The sequence below is a fragment of the Coprinopsis cinerea genome, assembly GCF_000182895.1.
Source record: "Coprinopsis cinerea okayama7#130 chromosome 4 map unlocalized cont3.4, whole genome shotgun sequence".
NCBI classification, from domain to species: Eukaryota; Fungi; Basidiomycota; class Agaricomycetes; order Agaricales; family Psathyrellaceae; genus Coprinopsis; species Coprinopsis cinerea.
Genome location: NW_003307541.1, coordinates 1,343,046 through 1,366,870, shown reverse-complemented (window position 1 = coordinate 1,366,870; position 23,825 = coordinate 1,343,046). Strand labels below are relative to the sequence as shown.

At 50.7% G+C, this 23,825-nt stretch overlaps 11 protein-coding genes across 11 annotated transcripts; 5 read left to right on the top strand and 6 right to left on the bottom strand.

Annotated features, from left to right (window-relative positions):
* Positions 1 to 1,995: 1,995 nt before the first annotated feature.
* CC1G_11650 (hypothetical protein) lies at positions 1,996 to 3,160 on the top strand (the record flags this gene model as incomplete). Its single annotated transcript, XM_001838655.1, has 5 exons — positions 1,996 to 2,071; positions 2,131 to 2,391; positions 2,451 to 2,620; positions 2,688 to 2,782; positions 2,842 to 3,160. The coding sequence occupies 5 exons, from the start codon at positions 1,996 to 1,998 to the stop codon at positions 3,158 to 3,160; spliced, it is 921 nt and encodes a 306-aa protein (XP_001838707.1).
* Positions 3,161 to 3,740: 580 nt separating this feature from the next.
* On the bottom strand, positions 3,741 to 5,702 carry CC1G_11649 (hypothetical protein; the record flags this gene model as incomplete). The annotated part of the gene is made up of 1 exon (XM_001838654.1): positions 3,741 to 5,702. One exon carries the CDS (start codon positions 5,700 to 5,702, stop codon positions 3,741 to 3,743), a length of 1,962 nt encoding a protein of 653 aa, XP_001838706.1.
* Positions 5,703 to 6,772: 1,070 nt separating this feature from the next.
* CC1G_11648 (hypothetical protein) lies at positions 6,773 to 7,424 on the top strand (the record flags this gene model as incomplete). The annotated part of the gene is made up of 3 exons (XM_001838653.1): positions 6,773 to 7,039; positions 7,095 to 7,216; positions 7,289 to 7,424. 3 exons carry the CDS (start codon positions 6,773 to 6,775, stop codon positions 7,422 to 7,424), a joined length of 525 nt encoding a protein of 174 aa, XP_001838705.1.
* A 62-nt stretch (positions 7,425 to 7,486) lies between these two features.
* CC1G_11647 (CDP-diacylglycerol-glycerol-3-phosphate 3-phosphatidyltransferase) lies at positions 7,487 to 9,420 on the bottom strand (the record flags this gene model as incomplete). The annotated part of the gene is made up of 6 exons (XM_001838652.2): positions 7,487 to 7,806; positions 7,881 to 8,070; positions 8,130 to 8,670; positions 8,726 to 9,000; positions 9,055 to 9,126; positions 9,184 to 9,420. 6 exons carry the CDS (start codon positions 9,418 to 9,420, stop codon positions 7,487 to 7,489), a joined length of 1,635 nt encoding a protein of 544 aa, XP_001838704.2.
* A 455-nt stretch (positions 9,421 to 9,875) lies between these two features.
* On the top strand, positions 9,876 to 11,147 carry CC1G_11646 (hypothetical protein; the record flags this gene model as incomplete). The annotated part of the gene is made up of 5 exons (XM_001838651.2): positions 9,876 to 10,045; positions 10,119 to 10,462; positions 10,573 to 10,638; positions 10,853 to 10,878; positions 11,133 to 11,147. The coding sequence occupies 5 exons, from the start codon at positions 9,876 to 9,878 to the stop codon at positions 11,145 to 11,147; spliced, it is 621 nt and encodes a 206-aa protein (XP_001838703.2).
* A 1,686-nt stretch (positions 11,148 to 12,833) lies between these two features.
* Positions 12,834 to 13,519, bottom strand: CC1G_11645 (hypothetical protein; the record flags this gene model as incomplete). Its single annotated transcript, XM_001838650.2, has 2 exons — positions 12,834 to 13,361; positions 13,436 to 13,519. The coding sequence occupies 2 exons, from the start codon at positions 13,517 to 13,519 to the stop codon at positions 12,834 to 12,836; spliced, it is 612 nt and encodes a 203-aa protein (XP_001838702.2).
* Positions 13,520 to 15,312: 1,793 nt separating this feature from the next.
* Positions 15,313 to 16,401, bottom strand: CC1G_11644 (ubiquinone biosynthesis protein COQ4; the record flags this gene model as incomplete). The annotated part of the gene is made up of 3 exons (XM_001838649.2): positions 16,096 to 16,401; positions 15,805 to 16,031; positions 15,313 to 15,741 (listed from the first exon to the last, which is right to left on the bottom strand). Exons 1-3 carry the CDS (start codon positions 16,313 to 16,315, stop codon positions 15,313 to 15,315), a joined length of 876 nt encoding a protein of 291 aa, XP_001838701.2. The 5' UTR covers positions 16,316 to 16,401.
* A 501-nt stretch (positions 16,402 to 16,902) lies between these two features.
* CC1G_11643 (hypothetical protein) lies at positions 16,903 to 18,191 on the top strand (the record flags this gene model as incomplete). Its single annotated transcript, XM_001838648.2, has 4 exons — positions 16,903 to 17,664; positions 17,727 to 17,869; positions 17,930 to 18,054; positions 18,145 to 18,191. The coding sequence occupies 4 exons, from the start codon at positions 16,903 to 16,905 to the stop codon at positions 18,189 to 18,191; spliced, it is 1,077 nt and encodes a 358-aa protein (XP_001838700.2).
* A 941-nt stretch (positions 18,192 to 19,132) lies between these two features.
* On the bottom strand, positions 19,133 to 20,602 carry CC1G_11642 (hypothetical protein; the record flags this gene model as incomplete). Its single annotated transcript, XM_001838647.1, has 6 exons — positions 19,133 to 19,523; positions 19,596 to 19,806; positions 19,867 to 20,064; positions 20,134 to 20,338; positions 20,401 to 20,481; positions 20,546 to 20,602. The coding sequence occupies 6 exons, from the start codon at positions 20,600 to 20,602 to the stop codon at positions 19,133 to 19,135; spliced, it is 1,143 nt and encodes a 380-aa protein (XP_001838699.1).
* A 577-nt stretch (positions 20,603 to 21,179) lies between these two features.
* CC1G_11641 (hypothetical protein) lies at positions 21,180 to 22,204 on the bottom strand (the record flags this gene model as incomplete). The annotated part of the gene is made up of 3 exons (XM_001838646.2): positions 21,180 to 21,338; positions 21,398 to 21,529; positions 21,584 to 22,204. 3 exons carry the CDS (start codon positions 22,202 to 22,204, stop codon positions 21,180 to 21,182), a joined length of 912 nt encoding a protein of 303 aa, XP_001838698.2.
* A 539-nt stretch (positions 22,205 to 22,743) lies between these two features.
* On the top strand, positions 22,744 to 23,736 carry CC1G_11640 (hypothetical protein; the record flags this gene model as incomplete). The annotated part of the gene is made up of 5 exons (XM_001838645.1): positions 22,744 to 22,852; positions 22,906 to 23,020; positions 23,073 to 23,282; positions 23,339 to 23,516; positions 23,569 to 23,736. 5 exons carry the CDS (start codon positions 22,744 to 22,746, stop codon positions 23,734 to 23,736), a joined length of 780 nt encoding a protein of 259 aa, XP_001838697.1.
* Positions 23,737 to 23,825: the final 89 nt, after the last annotated feature.

Genomic DNA, 23,825 nt, shown 5'->3' with positions numbered 1-23,825 from the left:
ACTACACCCTTCCTTCACCCTCAACACCATTCGATATTATTATTCGTATTTTCTCTTATACATTCTATCCGTTATACCCACTTCATTCCAGCCCGCCGGTTCCTCTCTCGACTTTGACGCGCGACGTTCGCGGAGCGTGGGAAAGGTCACGACTGGCGCGCGCGCGCGGCCTCGCGGCTGTGCCGGAACTCTCGGATCCGCCGGATTCCGGGCCTGTTGGGCTCGGGTTCTGTTGGGAGATGGTTTTGCGCGCCAAGGTTTCCACATACTTTTCGCCATGTGACTTTACCATCATGTGATCCCATGAGTTACACATGGCGCGGCACAGGTTAGGCACACACTTATATAAGCGACAGCGATAGGGGCCATGGCCACTGCCTAAGCCCAGGCCTCTTGCCCAACAGGCCCGGATATTTGCCATTTACTGGCCTGCAACCCACTAGTAATCCTGTGGACTCTAGACGCGCGCTTGGCAAGCTGTCAAATGGGTTTCGTATTGTGTATTCGAAGTACGTCTGTATTCTGTTATTCTTCTATTTCTTATTCCGCCGTGTCGTTATTCTTCTTGCTTCTATTTCTTTACACTTGATTTCCAGTTTGCTCAGATGACCTTTTCGTACGAACGTTCTTGTTTGGATTTTATCCGCCGGTTCACGATTGGTCGTTGTAGTCGTTCTCAAGTACTCTAGATTTTCTTGTGTACGATTTCGTCTTTCTTGTTCTGGTTCTCGATTTATTCTTTCCCTCTTGGACTTTGTCATTTCGTCTCGATTCGCCCGTAGATTCCCCGCCGGTATTTACTATAAGTACCATCTCAATTTGTAGTAGGTACCTCATCCGGAATCTCGACTAGGTTCATACGCATCGAATCTCTCAGTCTAAGGTCCTCCGTAAACTCTCTTCCTCATCGTCTTCGACCGTCGAGCCTTAGCTCCAGTCGTCCTTCACTCTCGTCTCTCCGCCGGAAGGCTTTCCGTCTGGTCCTTCGGCCTAGCCAGCCTTTGGAGCCGTGACGAAGGGTACACGTTCTTATAACGTGAGACCAAGGCTACCCTCCGCCCTCCTACGTCCTTCTCTCTCTCTCTCTCTCTGTATCCGACCCTGACAGGTTCGAACTTCGGATACCTTGTGGGACCTCCATGTTGTTTCTGGTCCTGCAGACTTGGGGAATGGGAAGGACAGGTTCTAGTCGTTTGCTAAACTTGATGTGCACTACTCCTTCATTTGTCTACACTACGCTAACATTCTAATGTGATTTTCGATGTAGAGCCTCTAATGAGTTTGAAATGTCCGGACGGGGCGTGCATCAGGGTTTTTGTGGAAACTGGAACTAGAGGGAGAGTTATTGAAATATTCTCCAGACGGTACCAGTGCCTCGGAAGGAGGCAGGGCGCGTATAAATGACTTCCGTCCCCTCTGCTAAACGAGAATAAGGCCCACTCCATGGGTGCGACGGCGACACCTTAGGGGCAAGTTTGTTGTGAGCTATTTGTTTTTCGCAATCAAAATCTGTATCGAGCTTATGTAATTTACACTCTCCACGGACCCTTGCTAAAGCAAGGTCGATAGATGACCCAACATGGAAAGCAACCCCTATCGCGCTCGAAAGTTCATCGGTCACCGGTCACCGTCCAAGAGGTCGTAGCAGAGGTCATTCGAACATGGAGTCCATAAGATAGATATATCAACGTATGCGCGGCTTGAGTGGGCAGAGTAGAGGAAGGCTCTTTGCCATCTGGATTGGCCTCGGATATGATTATGCCCAGAGGTGATAGACTACTAAGAATCTCGACAAACAAGGAAAAGTGCCATTTCATTAACTATCACCCCACCTTCAGCGGTGAGGTCACAAGGTCACATGAAGGCATCTACTTGTCCCTCAGGACGTATAAAAGGGTGACCAGTTATCTGGAGTAGAATCCTCAAACCGCCTCTACACAGCAGTCCATCCTCCGATTTCCACGGTCGACTCAGTTACTCACACTCACCTGCACAATGACCACCACAATCCAGCTCAAAGCTACGCTCTACTGGAAGCTTGTCTTCGAGTATAACAACTCCGATAACTCGGGTACGTTGGGCCCTCCATAGTATCCAACGCGTCCAGGTCTCGTTAACATGGTAGTGCAGGCCAGATCGTCCAGTCCTACACCGCGAAGGTGTACAGCGAGTCCACTCGCAGCACATTTTCCGAGACGGTGTCTCGCACCACTACCGATATCATGGAGAAGGAAGGCATAACGTCTGCAGCTGACGCATCGTGGGGCCCTGTGTCGGCCAACGTGTCCGCCTCTTACGAGCATTCCGAGGAAGTCAACTATATGCTTGAGCAAACGACCAAGTTGACGGGTGAAGATGTGTACAAAAAGGAGACAGAGGAGACGCGCTCTTGTAAGTTTTATGCCCTGCGGAGGTCCCCACCCTCAACCTACTTACCTCTTTCCGTTCAGACACGATTGGCCCTGGAGGAAAGCTCAATCTCTATCAGCAATACCTCTCTGGGCCGGGCTTGAATGCCGCATACAATGTCTTTAGCACTGAGCCGAAGCGAGAGAATGAGCGTACAGAAGTCATCATCGATGTTGTTGTTGAAGCTGTCGAGTTTATCAGGAATATCAGGGTAAGTTGGCTTCATCGAATGCAACAGAGCCACTATATTGACGTTAACGATACTTCTTCATTCACAGGTCGTCTACACGGATTCCCCTACTGAGGCCCCGACCGACCGTATCCGTGAGCTTAATGGCGGAAACGCCGACGTCAACGCTGACAAAAAGGGAAAGTAAGTACATGGATATTCTCCAAGCAATCTTAAGGAGCTCTACTGACCTATCCACATAGCTACGTCTGGCTCGTGCCCGAGTATACCAGGAAGTACAAAGATGCGTTGACTGGCTTGGACTTCGTCCAACAGGACCACAAGGACGACAGGTACATGGACCTTGCCAAAGGGGCGGGCGGTAGTTACCGTTACCTCGTCCCCGCGTACAACACACGCGAGAAGAACAAGTTCACCGAATGCACCCTCCTCCGCTCCAATCACGGCATCTCTCTCAGTCAAGTCAAAAATTGGGGTTGGTCAGGTATGACCCTGGATATCAACGCTGGTCGCGGAGGCGATTTTCTCTATGTGCTCTGGAAGACGCGCTATGCCTACTAGACATTTAGACCTTGATCCAGATGTATACCTACATACGTATCTTCAAGTTCCTTGCCCGGCTCCAGAACGTTTGCTGCGGACTCGTCGATTGTGATCTCCTTGTCATCAATGAAATATTTGGTTGTCCTTGATTTCCAGTAATCGTTGTCGAACAACAAGTGAACGTTCTTGGTTCGGTATCGCAGGAGAGTTACCAGCGAAAAGCTCCTCTCTGTGCACTTCACCCGCGGTGGCCAGATGCATATCCAAGCGGACACTTGAATATACAAGTGCTTTGGAAGGGACTGGAAGTCGCATCTACTGGGCCATCGAAGAACGCCGAGGTATACCACGCGTGTTACGACCTGGACAAAGTCAATATAACCGCCATGCACGTCGTTAATGCACTGTTACTGCAACGCAGTCACGAGCGTTGTTTTTCAGACGTGTGAAAGCAAAGGGCGAGCATGTTATGGAGCGCGCTACATCAAAGGTGTTAAGGTTCGCGCTTGGATTGTCGCACTTTGTACAGAAGCTGTTGACTTCGTCGAGACATTGCACTGTCGCCCGTGTAGGTGGCAGGGAACCCAGTAAATAGAGATTAGGTCGCAATATAAGTAATACCCCACTGTCCTTCTTCATTCAGCGTGTCGAACATTTCAATATCCCGCCGATGTTCGTTCAAATCGCTAAACGTGACGATGACTATCGACAATCTCGCCACCCCAAGTGGATGAGCAAAGTGTCGTCGACTGGCCACCATATCCGAAACCGCACCATCCGTGGAGCCGATGGTGTTCCAGAGATTGAGGTATTCGAGTTTCGGGCACAAGATTTCGGGAAGAGTGATGGTGGTGGAAGGGGATGGATCGATGTCCGCGGGAAGGAGCGCATTCGTGTGATCGTCGTATGGAACTTCGAGGGCCTTGAGCACCTTGTCCTTCATGAACCCACTGACCTGGCGATCATTCTGGATGGAGAGGTAACACAGTGTTTTGGAAACGACCTTCAGCACTTCAAGGACCTGGTCCTCATTAAAGTCGAAGTTGTGGAGGACCAGGTACTCGAGTTGGCATCCAGAACGGTGGACAAACGAGAGGAATTCTTGTTCTGGCCAAAGATGAGTGCCGATTCCAATCGTTTCCGCATTGAGAGTAAGCGATGTAAGATTGGGCATGGTGGTGGTCGCCAGGAAGGTTTTCAGGTTGATCTCCAAGCCTTCGTAGGCAAGCTTCAATTCGACAAGATTGGGGAGGTGAAGTGGTTGTGCAGGGGCCGCGTCTGGGTTCTCGGGATCATTGTCGGACGTGACACCCAAGTAAACACGGACTACAAGAGAACGCAGTTGCGGGGATTCGGTCAGAATATCGCGGAATCGTTGAGAGGAGATGATCGGTTGCAATCTGAATGAGTGCAGCTGTCCGAAGGGAAGTTCCTGTGCAAATGGCCCGATCCACCGGGAGCCCCATCGGATGGATACAAGGCGAGGGGAGTTGCACAACATAGCGACGATTCGCTCGACATCAGTGGGAGAACTCAACGGGTCCCACATGTCCCTATCTATGTGCAAATCCTGTAGCAAGGGATATGACGCGTCTGAAGGTAGGTCCCGGAATAGGCCTTCATCGCTCTCGACCATCGTCCTAAAGCGAGCAGCCTGCCATCGAGCGTAGTGTGGAAGGAATAACTTCAGAGCCTTTTCAAACATACTGCTCTCTGCCAGTCCTTCAAAGTCCGGGACGGGCTCGATGCTCGGAGATGCCGTTAGCGAGTCCACCCTGTCTGCGGCCGATTGGAGGATCTCGAAGACAAGAGGTCGCGTGCCCGACCTCTTGATCCATTCTTCCAAGACAGGAAGGGGTGGTCGACACTTGCCCTCCGAGCCGATCTCCTCTGTAACACGTACAGAGATAGAGGACCATAGCTCAGGCATGCCAATTGCCAACGATCTCCACGTCCTGGAGACCCGAGTTAGCACCAACGGTGCCCCGTGGTAAGAGGCAGAGATGGGTGTAGGCGAGTAGCTCTCGCCAACACTGAAGGTCTCCGGACTCTTCGTCCTGCGTATGGGTGAAAAGGTAACGTGCAGGAAAATCTGCTGGAGGATCTCTGGAGGGAGGCGGTGGAATCCGGGATTGGTGAGACTGTCGATGTGAGCTTGGACGTCGTGTCGGCGGGCAATCAAGAATTTTAGTACTTTATCAGAACCGGACTTTCCACCGGACCCGTCGGCGTCAGGTATGCTCTGGCCTGCGTCGACCTTTCGTGCATTTTGTCTAGCCTCGATTTTGCGGTCCAGGTCCTCTTTCTCCTCTAAAAGCAACTTGAAAGCCTCCTCTTTGAGTCTTTTCGCTTGTCCAGAAACTTCCTTATAGGTTTTGACGTGTTCGTCCCGCCTTTTGCGCAAAGTTGCGAGCATCGCCTGGGCTTTGCGCATTTGGTCTTCAAGGGCATGTCGCGCTTCTGCCTGTCTCGCCAGGAGATTGTCAAGATGGTCCTGGGGTATCTGGCCTTGAGCGTCTGTCAGGATGTCGGTGATATCGAAGTCGATGTTGGCGTTCATGCTGGCTGGAACTCGAGATAATGGTGGTTTCTTTTCAAGTTGAACCGAGGGCCTGCTCGATCATCAAGAAACCTCGGCACAGAAGGAAGTTCAAACTCAGGCTTGATTGTTCTCGGGACTTGCCGAATGTATTTGGGCGCTTAGGGGCTAACACTAATGAAACGTGAAGCGCCAAAAATCCAATGGAAGTAACTAGTTGAAAAGTTTCTGAAAGGATGAGGAGGTAATGGCTTACACCACATCACGAAAAGACGGCCTAGATCTTTGTCTCATTGATTTGAACACCTAACTTCTTCCTTCAGTGAGGGGTTGAAACGCAACATGAGCTTCAGGACACGCTCGCCGATTTCAGTTCTCGACTATATCCCCGAGACAGCGATGGCCCTAGTTTTCGCCGCACATCCAATCCATTCCATTCATTGGATCACGAAGCGCAATTGTGACACACGGGACGAAATCCTTGACGGGGGTGTTTACGTTGAACTGATTGCACGTCCAGATCCTGCGCCTAGGAGACCTTGGGTACTTACCCCAAACTGCCGAATCTCTCGTCACAAGCGCTCAAACAATAAATGATTACTCCCGCTTAAGGGCCAACTCTGGAGCGGGTCCATGGCTGGCTGCCGAACGGCGAAGCTTCGTCCGGCTCTGTCGAAGGTGGCCTTACAACCGAGCTAAAATGAGACACTGATTAAAAGCCAAAAAAGAATGTTTTGCAACCGCCATGATGGCTAGAAGCTCAGGTCTCCATGCAGAGTTATGCAGTAGCCGCGTATCCGCCCCAGATCCATCGAGAGACTTCTGTGCTTCGCAGCGTGCCAATTCGGAACCCGCCCTTACTTATTCATCCCACTGACTCAAACTCGTTAAGAAAGGGCGGCTTCATCGGATTGCGTAGCGTCATTCTTTTATGCAATCGATGGCAGGAGTGGCTTCGGCTCGCGATGCAAACGAGGAACTTTCTCAATGCGGGGCCCCAGTTCAATTGCTTGCCGGGAGTTGCAGGAGACGTCAAGAAGAGCAACCGCTATAAAGTAACGCGGCGAAAGGGATGACCGCAGTATTGAGCCATGCCAATTTCGACAGAAATCACCTCTCTCGCTCAATGGTCCCAAGAACGGATCCGCAGTGTTTTCGAGGCCGCGACGGAGGAAGAAGCCTTGAAGGCGATCAACGAAACTTTCTCCAGGGGCGTCAAAGCCAGAGTGAATGGTCTCCTCGTGGGTTACGCTCAAATCGAGCAACAGGTGCTCGATCTTAGGAGGACGGCCGAGGGAGGATTGAAGGTTCACTGGAAGGAGATTATAGAAAGCGAGAATGCACACCCGCAGTCACAGGTGCCCATCTCCCTCTGCCCACCCACTCACATGTAATAACGTTATAAGCATTAAGGAAGGACAAGTAGGGGGATTCTACCACATTCAAGGAATCAGAAAGCCGATATACAAGGAGTCGTCCCAGGGGGGTTCACTCGTGTATGGAGATTTCGTTCGACACAAGGCGGTGTCAGCCAAGTACGTTAGGCGGACGGTGGTGTTGCGCCGTATACTTTCCATTACTACAGTGGCTGATATACATGTCCACAGGATCGTGTCTGAGCGAACGACATCTAATCTTGACGTGCCTTTAGATGCTCGAAGAATCGTCGAGTTGACTGTCATCGCCAAGGACGTGCCAGTGGACAGCAACGAAAACGCTAGTTACAGCGAGCAGGATTTCTAGAGGCTATCATACCGGCTGTGTCGAAACCCCAGCTAGCCCAGGTATGAATCGAAGTTCCAGTATTATAGCATGCCCTTGAGGATGCGCACGAGAAGTCGAGTGATGCTTCGAACCTTTCGCTGCGCTCCCTGCCATGGAACAGCACTTTCCCTGATATGAGATATTTCCTGTGCCAGACGGGCTCTCAGCTCCGAGACAGGCGAATCTGGCGATTCTCCCATGTCAGGGCCAGAAGTTGATGGTGGTGGTGGGGTCGACCCCGATGGTATGATCATGAGGAAGGACAGTTCCGTGTCGAGGTGAGCCGAGCGGGCGTTGAGATTCGTAGATCCAAATAATGTCAGGATCGGATGCGAAGAGGCGTCCGGAGAGAGCCAGATCCCTGACAACGGGGGAACAGGTGAGTCAACGAGTCAGCCAATCATATGAGAGACATTTGAGGCGAAGGTTGGTCACCTTTGGCGTGATACGTCCATCCAGGCTTGGCCCATTCAACGAGCGAGACCCCGTGTCCCTGTCCATCAGCAGGACTCTCAGTCCAAAGCCGTTTCGCGCTTTGTACAGCTTTCATGAACCGTTGTTCATAGAGGGTGTAACCTTCGGGAATGAGGCCTGATATTCCTGCCGACCCGTAGAACCCATTCGCCTGAATAGGACATGAGTAAGATAATCATCCCATATGGAACGTGGAAATAACCGACTTACTTGGGGACTTGCAGCAATGATCCTACAGTCCACGTTGGACGTCGAGAGAATCAAGGTTTGATACGGTTTGTACAAGCTGAAATAGCCGCTTGTCAAGTCAAGAAGTGGTCGCTTAGGCGCCATGGAACGGAGGTGCTTAAAGAGCAACTCGAAGACCGTCTCTTCCTCATGAATTCCGAATTGGCCAGCTTGAATAATGGGATAGATGACGACGCTCTGATTCTCTTCGGAAGTTTGCAGGACCTGAGTGTTCGTCCGAGCAAGGTGGGTTTCTTGGAAAGCAGATAGGGCATTCCGAACTTGGGCTTGTATTTGGTGAGGATGGGAGACGGGATCTGGCCACGAGACAGTATACCCTTCTTTGTGATACGTGTGTTTTGAGGATTGGGTCTGGCTGCCTTCCTGTGAAGGGAGAAGGCGGAAAGAAAAGGTTGACGCGAGCTTGAGGAAGTCGAAACAGTACTGAGCGAAAGTCGGTTGGTCCTGGAAGTGTAGGTAGCGGTCCTGGCGGTTGGTAAAGTAGGAATTGTTTAGGTTGGCTCTTGAGGCGATAGTCAGTATTCACGGAGATGACTATACTGTGAAGAATCGCGTACCCACTAATCATGACCTCATTGTCCACTCCATAAACCTTCGCATGCCATGTTCCCCATCCTTCATTGAACCTTGGAGGTACCAGTTTCGCCATAATCCCTTTCAGATGCGGGCTTCGGAATAGAGACACGTGAATCCGCTCTGGGAATTCACGGATGAGAGGGAGAAGGATCCTGGCCGTCGAGGACTCTCCTGGCCGAGTAGAACGGTTGAGATCCAATTGGAGGAAGACTTGAAGTTGTGGTTCTCGACGCAGCGCATCTTGTAATGCGGACATCTAAGCAAACAGGTGTTATTCAGCTCCTTTGGGTTATCAGGGACCAGAGCGTACCAGCTTCGTCTCCTTGGAACCAATATAAAGTGAAGATATAAAAATTCTCTCCTTTGCACGGCCAATCATGCCCTATACATAGCGGTTAGAGAAATATAGTCCCAGAACCAAGATTCAAAGCCACTTTACCAGTAATTTGTCCAAGAACTGCTTCGGCTCACCGAGCACCGCGATATTCCGAGGGTTGACTACGAAACTAGGCTGTTTCTTGCATAATTCCCTTGCAAATTCGCGAATAACGGGATCATAGCTGGTCGTCGACAAGCTCCTTGAGTAATAGCCTTGTATACATCGTAAAACACAGGTATTCCTGGTCGTTTTGGAGAGGAACTGCTGTGAAAACCGACAACCGCGGGCAGCCAGCATCACGGGTCGAGGAAGAGAACGCGACACCTGTTATTTTGCTCTGTTTGTTCCGAGATAAAAATAGAATGTCGGCTTGGCCAAGAATCCCGTGTCGGCCAAGTCGCTTCTTCACCCAGTGCCCCCTAGAAGACAAAAAACAAACTCAAAAAGCCGCCGTTACAGTTCTGTGCTCTTGGACTCAAAACCGAGGTCTGCCCTTGGCAGCTTAATACTGCAAGTACCATCCGCGAGGAATGTTGATGGAACTCTTCATGACCTGGGCGAGGCGCTCCGGTTTCTCTCACCCAGCCCGATGCAGCCAGGGATTTATCCGTAATGAAGGTGGTAAAGTAATAGATTTACCTATAGTCTTTCAGATAAGTATATAAGCTCGCATAGCCTTGTACTTAACATTCCCTCAAGAGCCACCTCCCCAACCGAGCTTAGCGCAGCTCGTGGCTCAAAGCACAGGATTGATGTCTCCGCGACCTGACAGTTATTATGATCACGACGAAGATCAAAGCGAAACAGGTCTAGCGCCGCCAATCGAGTCGACGGGCGCTTCCACTCCTGATACCAGCATCGAGATAGTCAGCACCTACTACGCCTCCTCTGATGCATTCGAAGGTGAAATTCTCGATGCTTTGTCAGTTGTCTCGATTCTCTGAATCCTATCATAGAATTTCCAATGGCGACTAACCAACTATCACCCCTTCTAGTGATCAAGATGGGGAATCCTTGGAGATATACGATTTTTACACCTACAGCCGTTTTTTGTCTAGAAACCCATCCCCATTGCCTTCCAAGTCTCCGCAAGCTCCCCATTCCAGGGATTCCGATGTCATTCCATACTCATCGCATGGCTCTGAACACCCCAGCGACAGCAACGAGGGCGGTTTTCACGGATTCGTACCACCATGCTCTATCCTGGATAATCAGAGCTCCGTAAACCAACTGATCTTCGCGCTTGAAAAGGTGAAAACTCAGCCTCAACCCCCTGGACCAGTGGGAAAATTCAATCCCGAACTCGAAAGTAGCGCCGAAGACGCGCTGAGTTCCCAAGGTGAGCCTACATAAAGGGATCGAAGATTCGATAATAGCGCTGAGGACTTTCTTTATGACAGCGATAAATCGGCGAGGAGTGCGAAGGTCACTGACAAATAGAGGTGATAGGAGCGACATGCCCGTTCACCTTCGCGACGTTACGGATGAAAATGAAACGTCTACCTCACCCTAGCAGTTAGTAGGTAACGCTTGGGGTGTTTGTATAGGCACTGCGTGCACGTAGTATATTGGGGCGGCACTTGAGTAATAGAGTCATTGAAGTGCTGTAAACTGTGTTCTGCGGACCCAATTACGGTGGATGCTTTCTAGCGTCATTGGATGACTTCCCGTAGAGAAATTTAGTCCAGCCAGACTATTTCTAAACGTTGATCGGGAGCTTTGAGGCCAGATGCCGCCATGCCGAGTCTCCAAATGGTAGGTATGACGCTCATGGGAAAGTTTTAGGTCTTTCCAGATTTTAGAATCTGGAAAGGCCCCCTACCCCCCTTTCCAGATTCTAAATAGTTCTAAACGCTCGAATAAACCTGCTTAAGGACCCGGCCATCACCTTGGCCTTCCTTCTGGGGCATCGTCCCTGTCTTGGCTCGCTCTTAGCCCAGCAGGTCGAAGCGCGTCAAGTATGTTCGCGGTGTCGCTCATTGCGTTCAAGGAGCACCCAGCACCACCAGCAAGATGGCCAATAGTGCCCCCGCGGCCACTTCTTCCTCTTCGTTGTCGAATACCTTGTCTAAGACGAAGAATAGCTCAGGAGACATTGAGCAACGTATCCACGACGCGACAAGAGGCAATCATGCCAAGCCAGGACTTGAAGAGGAATATTCTGTATTATTCTCAGACAGAAAACGTAGTTACGGGGGACTAAATTTATCTCGAACAAACCCCTCGGGGTCTTTTGGATTTAGAAAAAGTAGACTTGGACTAAATTTCGCTACGGGAAGTCATCCATTGTAAGGTCTATTGCGCCTAAAAGTGCAGAGGAGCCGGCGGGAGCCAAAGATAAGGACGGTCGCTAACATACTAAGGGAAAATCATTCCACTTCCGAAAACTGAAGAAGACAAAGTGGGGGCCGTGCCTTTTTGATTGAACTCGAAGCATTACTTTCTGCGGAGAGGTCTTCTCGGGGCTCCTAGGCAACAGTAAGAGCGCGCCTTAGTGCACGATGGCTTCTTTGATGAGCCTTGAAGAGTAAGTTGAATGGTTCGAATGCTGTCCGCAGCTCGAAGGCTAGTCCGGGAGAACCAGACTCCTTCTGTTTCACCTTTCCATGTTCCATTTGAAATTACCGCCCGTGTTCCTATTTTTATTACTTTGGCATGAGCTATTCCCCTTTGGTCTCGTCCAGCCCTCTCAAACCGTCATCATCAAGTGCTTTCACAAATGACACTTTTACTGGCCCCTTCGGATCTTCAAAACTCTTATCTCTCAACACCAGGTTCGTAATCCTCATTCTCAAGGCTTGGCGACCAACTGTTGGTTCATTATGACCTACCATGAATTCTACGTTCGGCAGCCGGCCTCATGCACGATACTGGCGCGCTCATTTGAAATTGCGAAAGAGTTGAGTCTCCCAACTGCATCTACTTCGCTTCCTCCCCAAAACTCAAGCAAACGGAAGTGGTTAAATTTGTTCCTAACTCGCTCACACTCGATCTTTCACACCACCTCCACGAGCCTTGTGTCATCTTAGAACCTCGTCAATGCCAGAGAACCGGCTTCGCCAAACCCCGCAGGCACTGACCTGGACCTGGCGTACTGTGCGCTAAGGAGACTATTTGACGTATCCTGACATACCTGACAGCAACGTTCTAATAGAAGGCCTCTAACGACGACCACGAGGTCAGGTAGCTGTTATTTAATGATCGTCGTTTACAGGACTTCATTCGCTGGTCACAACAACTCTGGTAAATGTACCAGCGAGGGGTTGATGGCATTTACCCCACAGCTCCGGCTCATTGGTACCGAAGATGTAAGCGCAACCTCAACGGCACCACTCCTTCACTTGCCACTCGGGAGCGACGGTCGCACTGGTATTAACGTCCAAATGCGCATGCGGCATCAACTGGGTGAAGGTAAGGAAAGCAATGGATGGTGAATTAAGAAGTATTAGCAGGACTATGTTATGAGCCAGGAGTCTACATCTATCAAGTTTATGTACACATAGGTTAGTTGTTCGAACACGTTATTCTACCGAGAAAGCAAAATGGAAAGCGACGCAGGAAAGTCAAGATGAAAAGCAAAACGATGAAAGAGCACAAAACATATTAGAGGAAATTAACTAAGTACCATATTGTAAACCGTTCATGTGTGCAATGCGAAGAATGGCGAAAGCAAGAAGAACGAAAGGGCTGCCTGACCAGGATCCGGGTCATTACAGGTACCCAGTATACCAGTCCATGAATAAGTTGTACAACCGCACCAAGACCCAAGCGGCCAACATCAAGGAAAGGAAGACCAGGACCAGGAGTAAGGGTCCCAAGGCACCAGCAACCATTTGTGCCAAAGGGTCTACCGGGGGTGGCGAAGAAGTCATCAAGTAGACAACGGCCCCCAGACCCGAAGCAACGGTGCTGTAGAACATCTCATCCAGCACCACCGTCACCGAGCGCCTCCAGTTCGTCATGTCCGGCGTATCGTCTTCTTTCGAGGTATGGTGTGCGGTGCGAGCGAGGAGAAGAACAAGGTATAGGATCGTCAGCACCGTTCCACCGAGGCAGCCGACCTTTGCCGATATGGCCTTCGGCGAAACCGACTGCGACATTATTGGCGTGCCATTCCAGGATAGAAAACATGATCCCAGTGTCGAGAAAACGGCGTACTTCGCGGGGGAGAATGCAGCTTCGAGGACCTGAGAGTAATGAGCACTGGCGAGACGCGCACGATAGTTTTGCAACGTAGACTACGATAAGGCAATGAGAACATCGTCAGCCATCGTGACGTTGGAAGAGGATTTCGGGGGTGCTGTCAACTTACGTGATTGCCCGCCGCTTTTGTGCTTGCTCTAGTACAACTGTCTTTGTTGAGGAATGAGACGATGGGTGTCTTGACGTTGTCCATGATGAGGTGAAGTGGGCCGGTAGGTGCGAATGGGGTCGAAAAACAATTTAGAAGGGTCACTGGAATGGCCGTCTTCTTAAATACTCAGATCAGGCACATAAACCAGGATCTGGATTTTGCGAAGGGGGATCGCGCTAATTGATCAAAATGGACACATGAGCACTGACGTTAATAAGGCAAACTTATGAGATGAGGAGAGCGCACAAATCCTTCAGATTGTCCGTTATTTTGGACGCTTGTGAGATCTAAGGGAGGAAGGCGCTTACCTCAGGGGGTGAGGACAGGTGGATTCTATTGATCTCCTCAGAAAATCCGAGGGTGTTTATGTCCAGTAGGATTAAGAAGTCACCTTGGAAGTGCCTCAACTGGCACACACACAGACAAACCGGAATGATGTGACAAGAGATCATTTCCCTGTCCGATTAGATCTGATCCCCATGCATGTCTATACGCCTCGTGGTATTGGCGCCGTTTGCACAAGAGCTGAAAAGGGACGTGGCGCGGTGCGCTGACCCCACTCATTTTCCTAGTTGAATTTATTTGGATATTCGCGTGGTGCCGCCCACTCTCCATGGACTCTCCATGGAGAAGCTACATTTGCTTTGTTCCCATGCATCAGCAAATTGCGAGTCGAAAGTGAAACGGGGTGCTTTCCAGGAGCAGAAACGAAACGTCAAGACTTGCGAAGAGACAGAGGGAATGTTGGGGACATGATCTGCAACACTCCGTCGGCTCAACAACATGGGACTGCTGCTTCTGACACTTCGATTCGGGATGGTGAAAATGGTTTTCCGGAATGGCCGAAATGCTGGTCGAACGAGCGAAACTAATACTTGCCTGATTCGGGGGAGACCCTGAGAGTGCCCTGAACAAGAAAATGGCGTTCTACAAGTGCGTGTGATCGGAAACCACCTATTTGCGATCGACCAAAAGAACGTTTAGACTTGCCGACCCTGCCCGTGGAATCTAGGGCTTCGAAGACTGAAGACGGCGGGGGTTGAGGGTAAAAATAAGAGGCGCTCGAAGACTCGAGGACTGTCACCAGGCTTTCCGCGCGAGTTCACAATGTGCCATCGGAACCTCTTGTTCGCCTGAGCAGCCCAATGCGCGTCATTTACAGAGTCACTTCCAAAAACATAGCAACGCAACTCCACAGCAAGCTAAGCAGAGATAGGTTTAGTGGCGACCTTGAGAAGCGACGTAAACTGGAGCTTACCGTGCCCGAGGTTCCTGAGTTCTAGAAAGATGTCGTTATGTCAGTGTGTGTGAGATGTGTTACCCTGAACGAGGGTGGTCATCAGTGCACAGCTCTGGGCGCTGCAAGGATCCACAAAATGGGGATTTGGACAGCGTCCTCATCTAGTTTGAATTTCCGAGACTAATCATTGAATACGACCGGATCAGACCAAGAGGGAATCGCCTTCATCTTTCCTATTCGATTAGAAGTCCAAGGTTAGGCTGAGTTCAAAAATTCGACTTCTTGAAAGGACTGTTGACAGGATAGGCTGTATGTACTTATCCGAAGAAAGACGGAATATCCAGAACGGAAACGGGAGCGATTCTAAGAGAACTGTAACGCCGTGTCGGAAAAACTAGCCACTTCCATGGCTCCTGCTGCTTTACAGCAGAACGCCAAAATTAGTGCTTAAACGACGTCCAGATGTCGCCGCGTGATGGAAAGCCACCAAAACATGTTGCTGATTCTAGAAGTTATATATATATAAGTTATAATATCTTGAACAGGATGCCTTTTGATTTACGTTACCTCAAATGCGCGGTTTGATGAAAACGACTTAGTATATTTGGTTTTGGGTTGTTTTTGAGCGACGTTCGGCGGCTTCCTTCGCCTCATTCAAGGGTTTACTCCATCTCGCTTCCGGGCCATCCCAAATCCCAAATTCCTTCTTCATATCCTCCACCTGTTCTTCCCACCGCTTTTCCCAGTACACCGTGATAAGACTTCGTGCGCTGCTACCGCACTTCAATGCCCAAGGAACAGCTTCCGTAAACAACCAGTTGCGTTTCTGAGCGTTGAGCCTGAGAGGACCAAAAAGGGCTGCCAGTCCAGCCATTGGAAGGCCTAGGTTCGCGAATTCAAAGTACTTGACGGCGAGTTCTGATTCCACATTTACGGGCATGTTGCAAATGCAATGATAGAAGTCATGGCATTCTCGGTATCTTTGCATCACATAGGCCAGTTCAGGATCATCGATGTAGTGCACCTGAAAGCGTGTTTGCATGGTCAGCGGGCAATGATATACATCTGGAGAAACCTTAAAGCTTACTGGTTCGCGAGTATCGGGGGTGACGCCGCATCTCTCAAGCCAATTAATGTAGGCCCTTCCAAAGGTTCCTTCCGGCATTTGGGCCAGTTTATCCATGTCCACGGTCGAAGAGGTTATCCGGGGACGGTCTTTGAGGATTTGTCGTCCTTCAGGACTTGCAAGCATTTGGTCCCTGAGCCAGGATACAGTTGGACCTGCCGTCGTCTCACCAAGAGCGGCGACCATATCTGTGGGACGGCGGTCTTTAGCCTGAACAGCATCTAGGGTTCATAAATGGGGACGGTCACGCACCTCCCCGTCTAGGGTCTGTGATCGACATGTACGCCGCTCCCGCAGTCAGAAGAGCATTTTCAAACCAGTTTAAGGGTATATGACCCTCGTAATTTGGTTTCGTCGCCACATTTCGACGCGTTTGTGGGACTGAGAGAGCCCGCAGAGCGGTATGCGCACGACTGCTTACAGGCAATTCTGTGAGTCCACGCAGAAGGGATACCGAGCGGCGACCTAACATCCTGATGTGGTGGTCGTTGTGGTTGTTCCGGGCGGTTCAGAACGTGGAAAGAGACCAAGGCGGATCGTTACGGGCGTTGCTCGTCGCTGTCGACGTCGACGTCGAGACCCAACCAGACTTCGGGCGTCTCCGAACGCGGCAGCCCACGGATCAGCAGGCACCGCCGCTCGGTCCGGAAGCTTAATTAGGGGGCATCACGACACGTGCAATCATTGTCCTTTCTTCTGCCCACGAAGTCGAGCTGCAGTTAATTGCCTTTCTTCAGCAACTGTCGGTTGCCACGCTGCAGTGATCATTGTCGTCGATAGAAAACTCCATTGTTCGACCTGTGTACTGCGTCCCGACCTTCCATTTTCTGCTTGAAACATGTGGGAACTGGGTGGTCACTGTGGCCATACAATGACCAATGCGGCTTCTATGGAGCTAATCTGGGTAAATCCCTTGGCTCTTTGACCTATGCAATGCCACTTTGCCAATCTCTGGTATAAAAGCTGGTCTACTGGAACGAATCGACCTCGCATATTTCTTTCTACTCAAGTGTTTTCCAGACCCGGTACTCCGTCTGACTCCTCTTCTGCACCGAGCACATGGGCTCCCCGACTCTCCAAAGCCTTCTTGAGGACGCGATTCGCTGCAGTCTGACTCTCGAGCAACCCTTCCGGCGTCCTCAGCTGCCTCGGACTCCCCAGGATATTTCCAAACGACATGGCGTTTACTTCTCATCGCCCGTCTGCATCTTCGACCCTGATGCTACCAAAGCTCCAGGTGACCCAATCCCACAGTACCTTCTCGATGACTTGGATGACGAAGTGAGCCCGGCGGACGACGCTCATGTCGGAGGCGAGGACGACAGAAGTAGCAGCTGGACTTTCCATCCCGGTCGACCTCTCCTTCGACGCAATTCCATCGACACTATCCGGAGCTGTCAATACACCCCGGCAAAGGAGTTGGTCAAGCGCTATCGTGCAGGGATGCCTCTGTCCCACGTGCTTTCTACTGACTCTCCGGCTTCTACTTTGGCTCACGGCTACCGCGCAAAGGACTCAATCTCGCAGGTTCTCTCGGCCTCGGAATCTTCTACTCTCTTCCCATCCAGTTCAAGCGTTCCCGTCTCCCCTTCTGTGACTCTAGTTTCTAATGCACTGGATAAAGCATCGAGTCGAGTGACCAGGTCTCATTCGACTGCCGCTCACGAAGTTGAAGGGGCTACCGTCGCTTTGACAAAGCAAAGTCGGCCTTGCATTGTTATCGATACCGACGTCGATCGCGAAGTTCCTCCGCCGGTGCCCGAGAAGGACTGTCTGACCCCCCACAGCAGGCAATCGAGGACGGATGCCTTGTTCGAAGCGGTGCGCGTCACCGAGCTAATACACGGTTTCGACATTACTGACTGTGGCATGGGATTTTACAGAGTGCCGAAGCCTACCAGGTCATGCTCGCCCGAGGCGTCAGTGCGCACGAGCCGATTGGGTGCCTTCGTCCTGGATGTCGCGATGTCTTACGCGACGTCGACGCGCTCGTCCACCACATCCACATCCACAACATTGATAGCGGGTGAGTCGATTTTATGCACAGCGTGAAACCGCGTTTTGCCTGACACACTACGATTCATAGCGAAGTGACCTGCTCCCGCTGTGGTAAGCGCTGCGCTGACGACCAAGACTACGCTATCCACACTTGCCGTGCTCGAAGCCGCGTCAGCTCTTTCGGCACCTCTGCCCTCGGAAGTCCTATTAAAGGTGCATACCGCCTCTTTACATATCCTTTCGCCGCATCCTCGAGACGCGCCTGATGTGATACGTCTGCTTTCTACTCCTTTCTACCCTCAGACACGCTGGCTCGCGTCATCAACAAAGTTCAGCCTTTCCGTGCCTAATCTGCCCTGATATTCTGACCTCCAAACCCACGCTTCTTTGGAGACTTCTCGCTCATTTATCTCCATCATTTTCAACTAACTGTCAATATTATACCCGTGCCCTCCAATCCTAGTGCACTTGTAATTGTATTGTTGGATTTATTCGTGGTCGTCCACCTGGAAAGCTTAGACTGAATGAACGATTCCTGAATCATAGCCTCAAACAAAAATGCCTTTCCGCACCCCTTTCCGCACCCCAAAACTTGTTATTGAAACGCCCGGGAAGCCAAATTCTCCCGACTTGAAGGGGACTAGCCGCCAATTTCCTCGATAATCAAAGGCAAAAGCCTGACTCCGAAAGTCAAGCTTCAAGTCTTACTCCTATGGGCACTCCGCTCTATTTATTGCGACTCCTTACCGCGGCATGTCTGTGTCCACTCATCATGGATCAAAGTTTGAAATTTCTATAGGAAGATCCGATGTCAGGGCCTCAACAACTCCGTGCGATTCGTCCATACAACTTGAATAAGTACTTAGCCGCACTCGCTCGAGAGTCAGGGATGCGCCCATATAGGATAAGCAATACATAAATAGCTTCCTGGTACTATTCTACATACAAGGCCACCGTAAGTAACGGCAGCTATACACACAAAAATCAATGACTATAAATTAAGACGGCGGTTCGCAAGATGGGGATAGAAGGAAGGAAGTAGACTACGTATGTATGTATACACAACGGTTCCCAAAACTCGACCACCGATTGAGTTTGGCCCATCCATTCAACTCAATTCTTCATTATACGCCCCAGTCCGCCCCGCACCATCCCCATCCCCACCTTCACTTCCGTCCCGCGCCCCACTCCAATCTAACCAACTCTATACCACATATCTCACAACTCCATTCGACGATTCAATTGAAGCTTTGAGAGTTCCCCGTCCTTCCATCAACAGCAACCGCCTCGCTCAATTGACACCCACAATTTTCCCATTCGCACCCATCCCAGCACCGCTACCACCAACTCCATTCACGCCCACACCCGCACTAGGATTCATTAACAACCCCCCTGCGAGTCCATTCATGTTTCCATTCTGAACATTCGCCGTCACAGTGTACCCGCCACTCGAACTGACAGCACCACCCTGTCCTACTAGTCCCAGCGCATCCTGACCGGCATCCCCATCATCCAACGCATCACCTTCATCCCCATCAGCATTATCCTCATCCATCGTAGCTTCATAATGCTTATTCAACGACTCCTCCCTACACGTCCTCGAACAAAAGTAATCGGTACGGCTTTGTGGGCGGGTGAGACACATGATGCAGGGCGCGACGAGGCCCGAAGCGACGGCTTCCCTGTTCACGGTAGCGAGGATTAGCCGTCGTCCAACTTGTTCGTCGAAGGGAGAGATAAATATGTATACGCACTCGCGATGCCTCTGTGAGCAGTAATCGCTCGTCTTCAAGCCTTTCGCGTCAACGTGGACAGGCTTCCCGCAGCCAGGGATAAGGCACTCAAGATCGTCGGGAGGTTGTTGCTGATACTGCTGGCCATGGTGCTGCTGCTGGTACCCATGGTGTTGTTTCTGTTGTTGCTGCTGCTGAACCCCATTCCGCTGTTGTTGGCTACTGTGATAAACTGGTTGAGCCAGTGTTACATCATCATAAGACTTGCACAAGTTCAGAAAAGTGTACGCACCATTGGCGGGGTTTAGGAAGGGGTTGTTCATCGGCGCGGGTTGTGGTGCGTATTGGGCTGCTTGGGGCATGCCTTGTGGTTGAGCGTAGCCGCCGTTAGCCTGGGCGTAGGCGGCGTTGTTGGTGGTAACGCCGTTGGTACCGCCAGCGGCACCGTTTAGCAAAGCTTGAACTTGAGGCATCTGTTGCACGACGAGCTCTGCAAAGCATCCCGATACACGATCAACAACTAATCACCACCCAGGAGAATCATTAGATAAAGACGTACTGGCGATCTGAAGTGGATCAAAGGCAGCCTGCTGCTGCTGTTGCGGCTGGCCCCGTGCACCAGCATTGTTCTTCCCAGCGGGTCCATTTCCTCGAACACCAGGAGCAGGAGCAGCGGTGGGTTTGCCACCACCGGGATTAGCGAGGCTGGCACAGTTCTTGCCACAGTAATCAAAGTTCTGGAACTTGGGCTTCTTGTGACAATGCTATGGCCGGGATCACGATCAGTCAAAACCCAAGAGACAACGACTGAGAAGACGGGGCATACGTTGCACAGGGCAGCAGCTTGCGTAGCGCAGGTCTTCGAGCAGAAGGCGTGGTTGGAGAACTTGGGTTTCTGGTGGCAATACTAGAGGGCGGAATCGATCGTCAATATCAGTGACATCAGTTAGGAGGGAGGCGGAGGTACGCACGTCGCACAAGTTGGCGGCCGGGGGAGGGACTGAGACGGGTTGCATTCGCGTAGCCATGGTTGACACGTTGATAGATCAGATAGAGAAGGATCGAGTATGAGGTGAGTGAAGAAGTAAGGGACGCCCTGATTGTCGACTTTAATATGCCGCCGACAAAGCAGTAACACGAGGCACGTTTCGATGGAGAGCCTCGAGGCCACCAAGCTCAAACGTCCGAACAGCAAATCAAAACAACAAAGTACAAGTGACTCGAGCGAACGAGGCGAGAGGCACCAAAACCGAACGCGAGAAATCGAAACAAAAGATTATGATGCATGGTGATTGGCACGTGTAGAAAACGCGCTATGCTAAGATGTACAGCCTGCCTGCTGCCTTGACTCACAGAGTGGCAAGTAGCAGTGGTAGTATTATCAACAAGAAGGACAAGGACAGAAAAACGAGGCCTCGACGTTTCCAGAAGTCGTCGTGCTGTATCGTGGCATATCGCGTATCGATGAAACGCGGAACGGGGCTTGGTGGTGATAGAGATGAGAGTCATTGCATATCGCGCAACTTGGCCCTCAATCTCTCGAGTGCTTTTCCCAGTTCGTTTCTTCCGCGTCGATCCGCGCCAACACCCCAGAACGCGTCCTTGTCAGAGTCCTGATATGAAAGAACCGTGATTAATGCTAAGTGAGAAGACGAGAAGAAAGTGAATGTAAAGTACCTCAATAAGCTCCGCGTCGCCTGTAGCCAGAAGCTCGGCTTTGAGATCTTCATGTTGGGTGAATTTGTGCCACAAAGTTTCTTCCATCTGGACAAAGATACGGGGTTAGGGACAGAGGATGAGAAAGGAAGGTGAATGGACAAGACCTTTTCGATGTTCACGCGTTTCCAGTCATGTCGAACCTCCGGCTGGAAGCGGCGTGCTTCAGAGAATGCAACGCTAGGCCTTTCGGAACAGGTTCGGATGTGCTCTGCAAGGTTGGGGCGGTGGCCTTGGAACTGGGGAATCTGATCAGCCAAATTAAGCGAGGTTGATAGTGGCATTGAACGTACTTTGAATGACTGGAACAGATGTTCACTTGTCGGATACCGTTTCCCCTTGTACATCACAGGGTGCGCAGAGAAGTTGGTGAAGCCATAGTGTGGATCGTGTTTGTGGTAGAAGAGAATTTTCGGTCGTTGGGGAGAGGTCTTCTGGACAGGACTGCGCTTTGGCGAGTCGGGTGGCGTTGGTGTCCCTGGAATGCCCTTGAAAACCCCGCTCTTCGTCGGCCCTCGCCGTGGTAACTGCTGGTATGTGCTGAGTCTCGGTGTCTGTCCAACCACGACGTTGCTCATGGAAGCAGCGGGACTTGGGCTCTCTTCTGAAATGATGAATTGAGTCTCGACAAGAGACTGTGTCCGACGTATAGGCCGTCCATCGTCGTCGGTCTCGTCCTGCTGCTCACCATGATCAGCTTGGGCCTGAGCCATGCTGAAGATTGTATTAAGACTCTGCTCGTCCCATTCTGATGGAGGTAAATCCGAAGTCACATAGACTGTTCGCTTGCGCTCCTCGATGCGGTACTGTTTCGCTGTCGTTGGCGAGCCCTTGGGAATGTAGCCTGGCAGAGAGTTTGTGGACGTCGTCGGCGAGGTGAGAATGGTGATCGTCTTGCGATGACTGGATGCCATAGTGGGAGAAATGTAGAGATTGAGATAACAAAACCGTTCAAGTAAGTGTTGACCGGACTATTATCAGGTCAGAATTGAATAGAAGCATCATTGAGGCGGTTCTGCCTTGCTGCAGCTGCATTTCGCTATCGATGATCACGGGCACAAGCAAGCGCTCGCAGATGGGAACGTGTTTGTTTGTTTCACACCTTCGCCACTAACATCAATCGGGGTTTCAACGCCATGTTCTCCCGGCGCCAGCCTTTATCGTCTTGGTCATTGTCTACGACGTTCTCGAGTATAATCCCAACAATGGACCCTTGTTTTCTTGCTATTCTCTCGAAGGAAAGCGCGTTCAAGCCGGCGACTACAGAATGTCGATATCAGCCACACCAAAACTCGCATCAAACACGCGTTTGCCTCGCTGACCACCTGAAACGCGTTGGATACACTGTCAACTAGCAGGATGCCCAGGAAAACAAGGCCGTTGGTTGGATAGCGGAACGTTCTATAAAAACACGTTGGGCGTTTCGATGTAAGCCTTGTCTTGTAATCACGCGATGTCAGGAATTATCGACGAGTTCAGCTTCAAGCACCCGCAGAACCAAAGCTGTGGGCCTTCGAAACGATTGGTTCCATTGGCCAAAGCGGACTCCAAGTATACAGAGAGTAAGCGCCTACCTCCTGTAGTAGAAATTACATTCCTTACAGTATCTTTCTAGTCTCCAGGACTTTCAAGAAAGGATGGAAACATCCTAAGAAGAAACGACCTCATATTTATTCAATATTCCGAATCACAATTCCAGACCACATTCTACGCCCATTCCATCACTATCGGTATGTGAGCTCCTGACCATCTTATAGCTTTCTGCTCACTGGACTCTCATAGAGCGAGAGTTGCAGCTGCTCCAGGGCTTGCAGGGAGGGTGAAGAACCCCGCGAACGAACAGCTACTGTTCCATGGAACGACGCGTTGCTGTCTCCTTGGCGAAGACTCTCGAAGCACAAGGCTCTGCAGCCTCCCAGAGTGCAATCTTTGCTGCATTATTCGGATGTCTTTCAATGTCAAGAAGTGTGGATCCAAGCACCGGTTCAAGCGGTACGTCTTCTCAGTCGCATCCATGGTATACCCCGTCTAACGCGTAGGTATGACAGGTTTGGGAGAGGCATATATACCACGACATGCTCATCTAAAGCAGACGACTATACTGCCAACATCGAACAACTGTCCAATCTCCGCGTCATGCTTGTGAATCGAGTCGTCGTCGGCAAGCCACATCGACGACAGAAGAATGCAACCAGTCTAACCGAACCTCCGTGTGGTCATCACTCGGTAAGGAGTTGCCTTATCCCACATCCTTCATACACTCATACCACATTTCAAGGTCATTGGTGAGCCGGGAATAGACCTCAACTATGAAGAAACCGTGGTATACGACAACGACGCCATTCGCCCCGCGTACCTGATCGTATATGGTGATCCCCCTCCTGAAACGGAATCCAAGCTTCAAACTATCATTACGACCCTTTTCAAGACACCCTTGGCTACTTAAACCCTCTTCCCATTGTATATTTACGACACTATTCTTATCACAATAACTTAACTATCGCATATATTACACTTTTCATCACCTTCTCCACC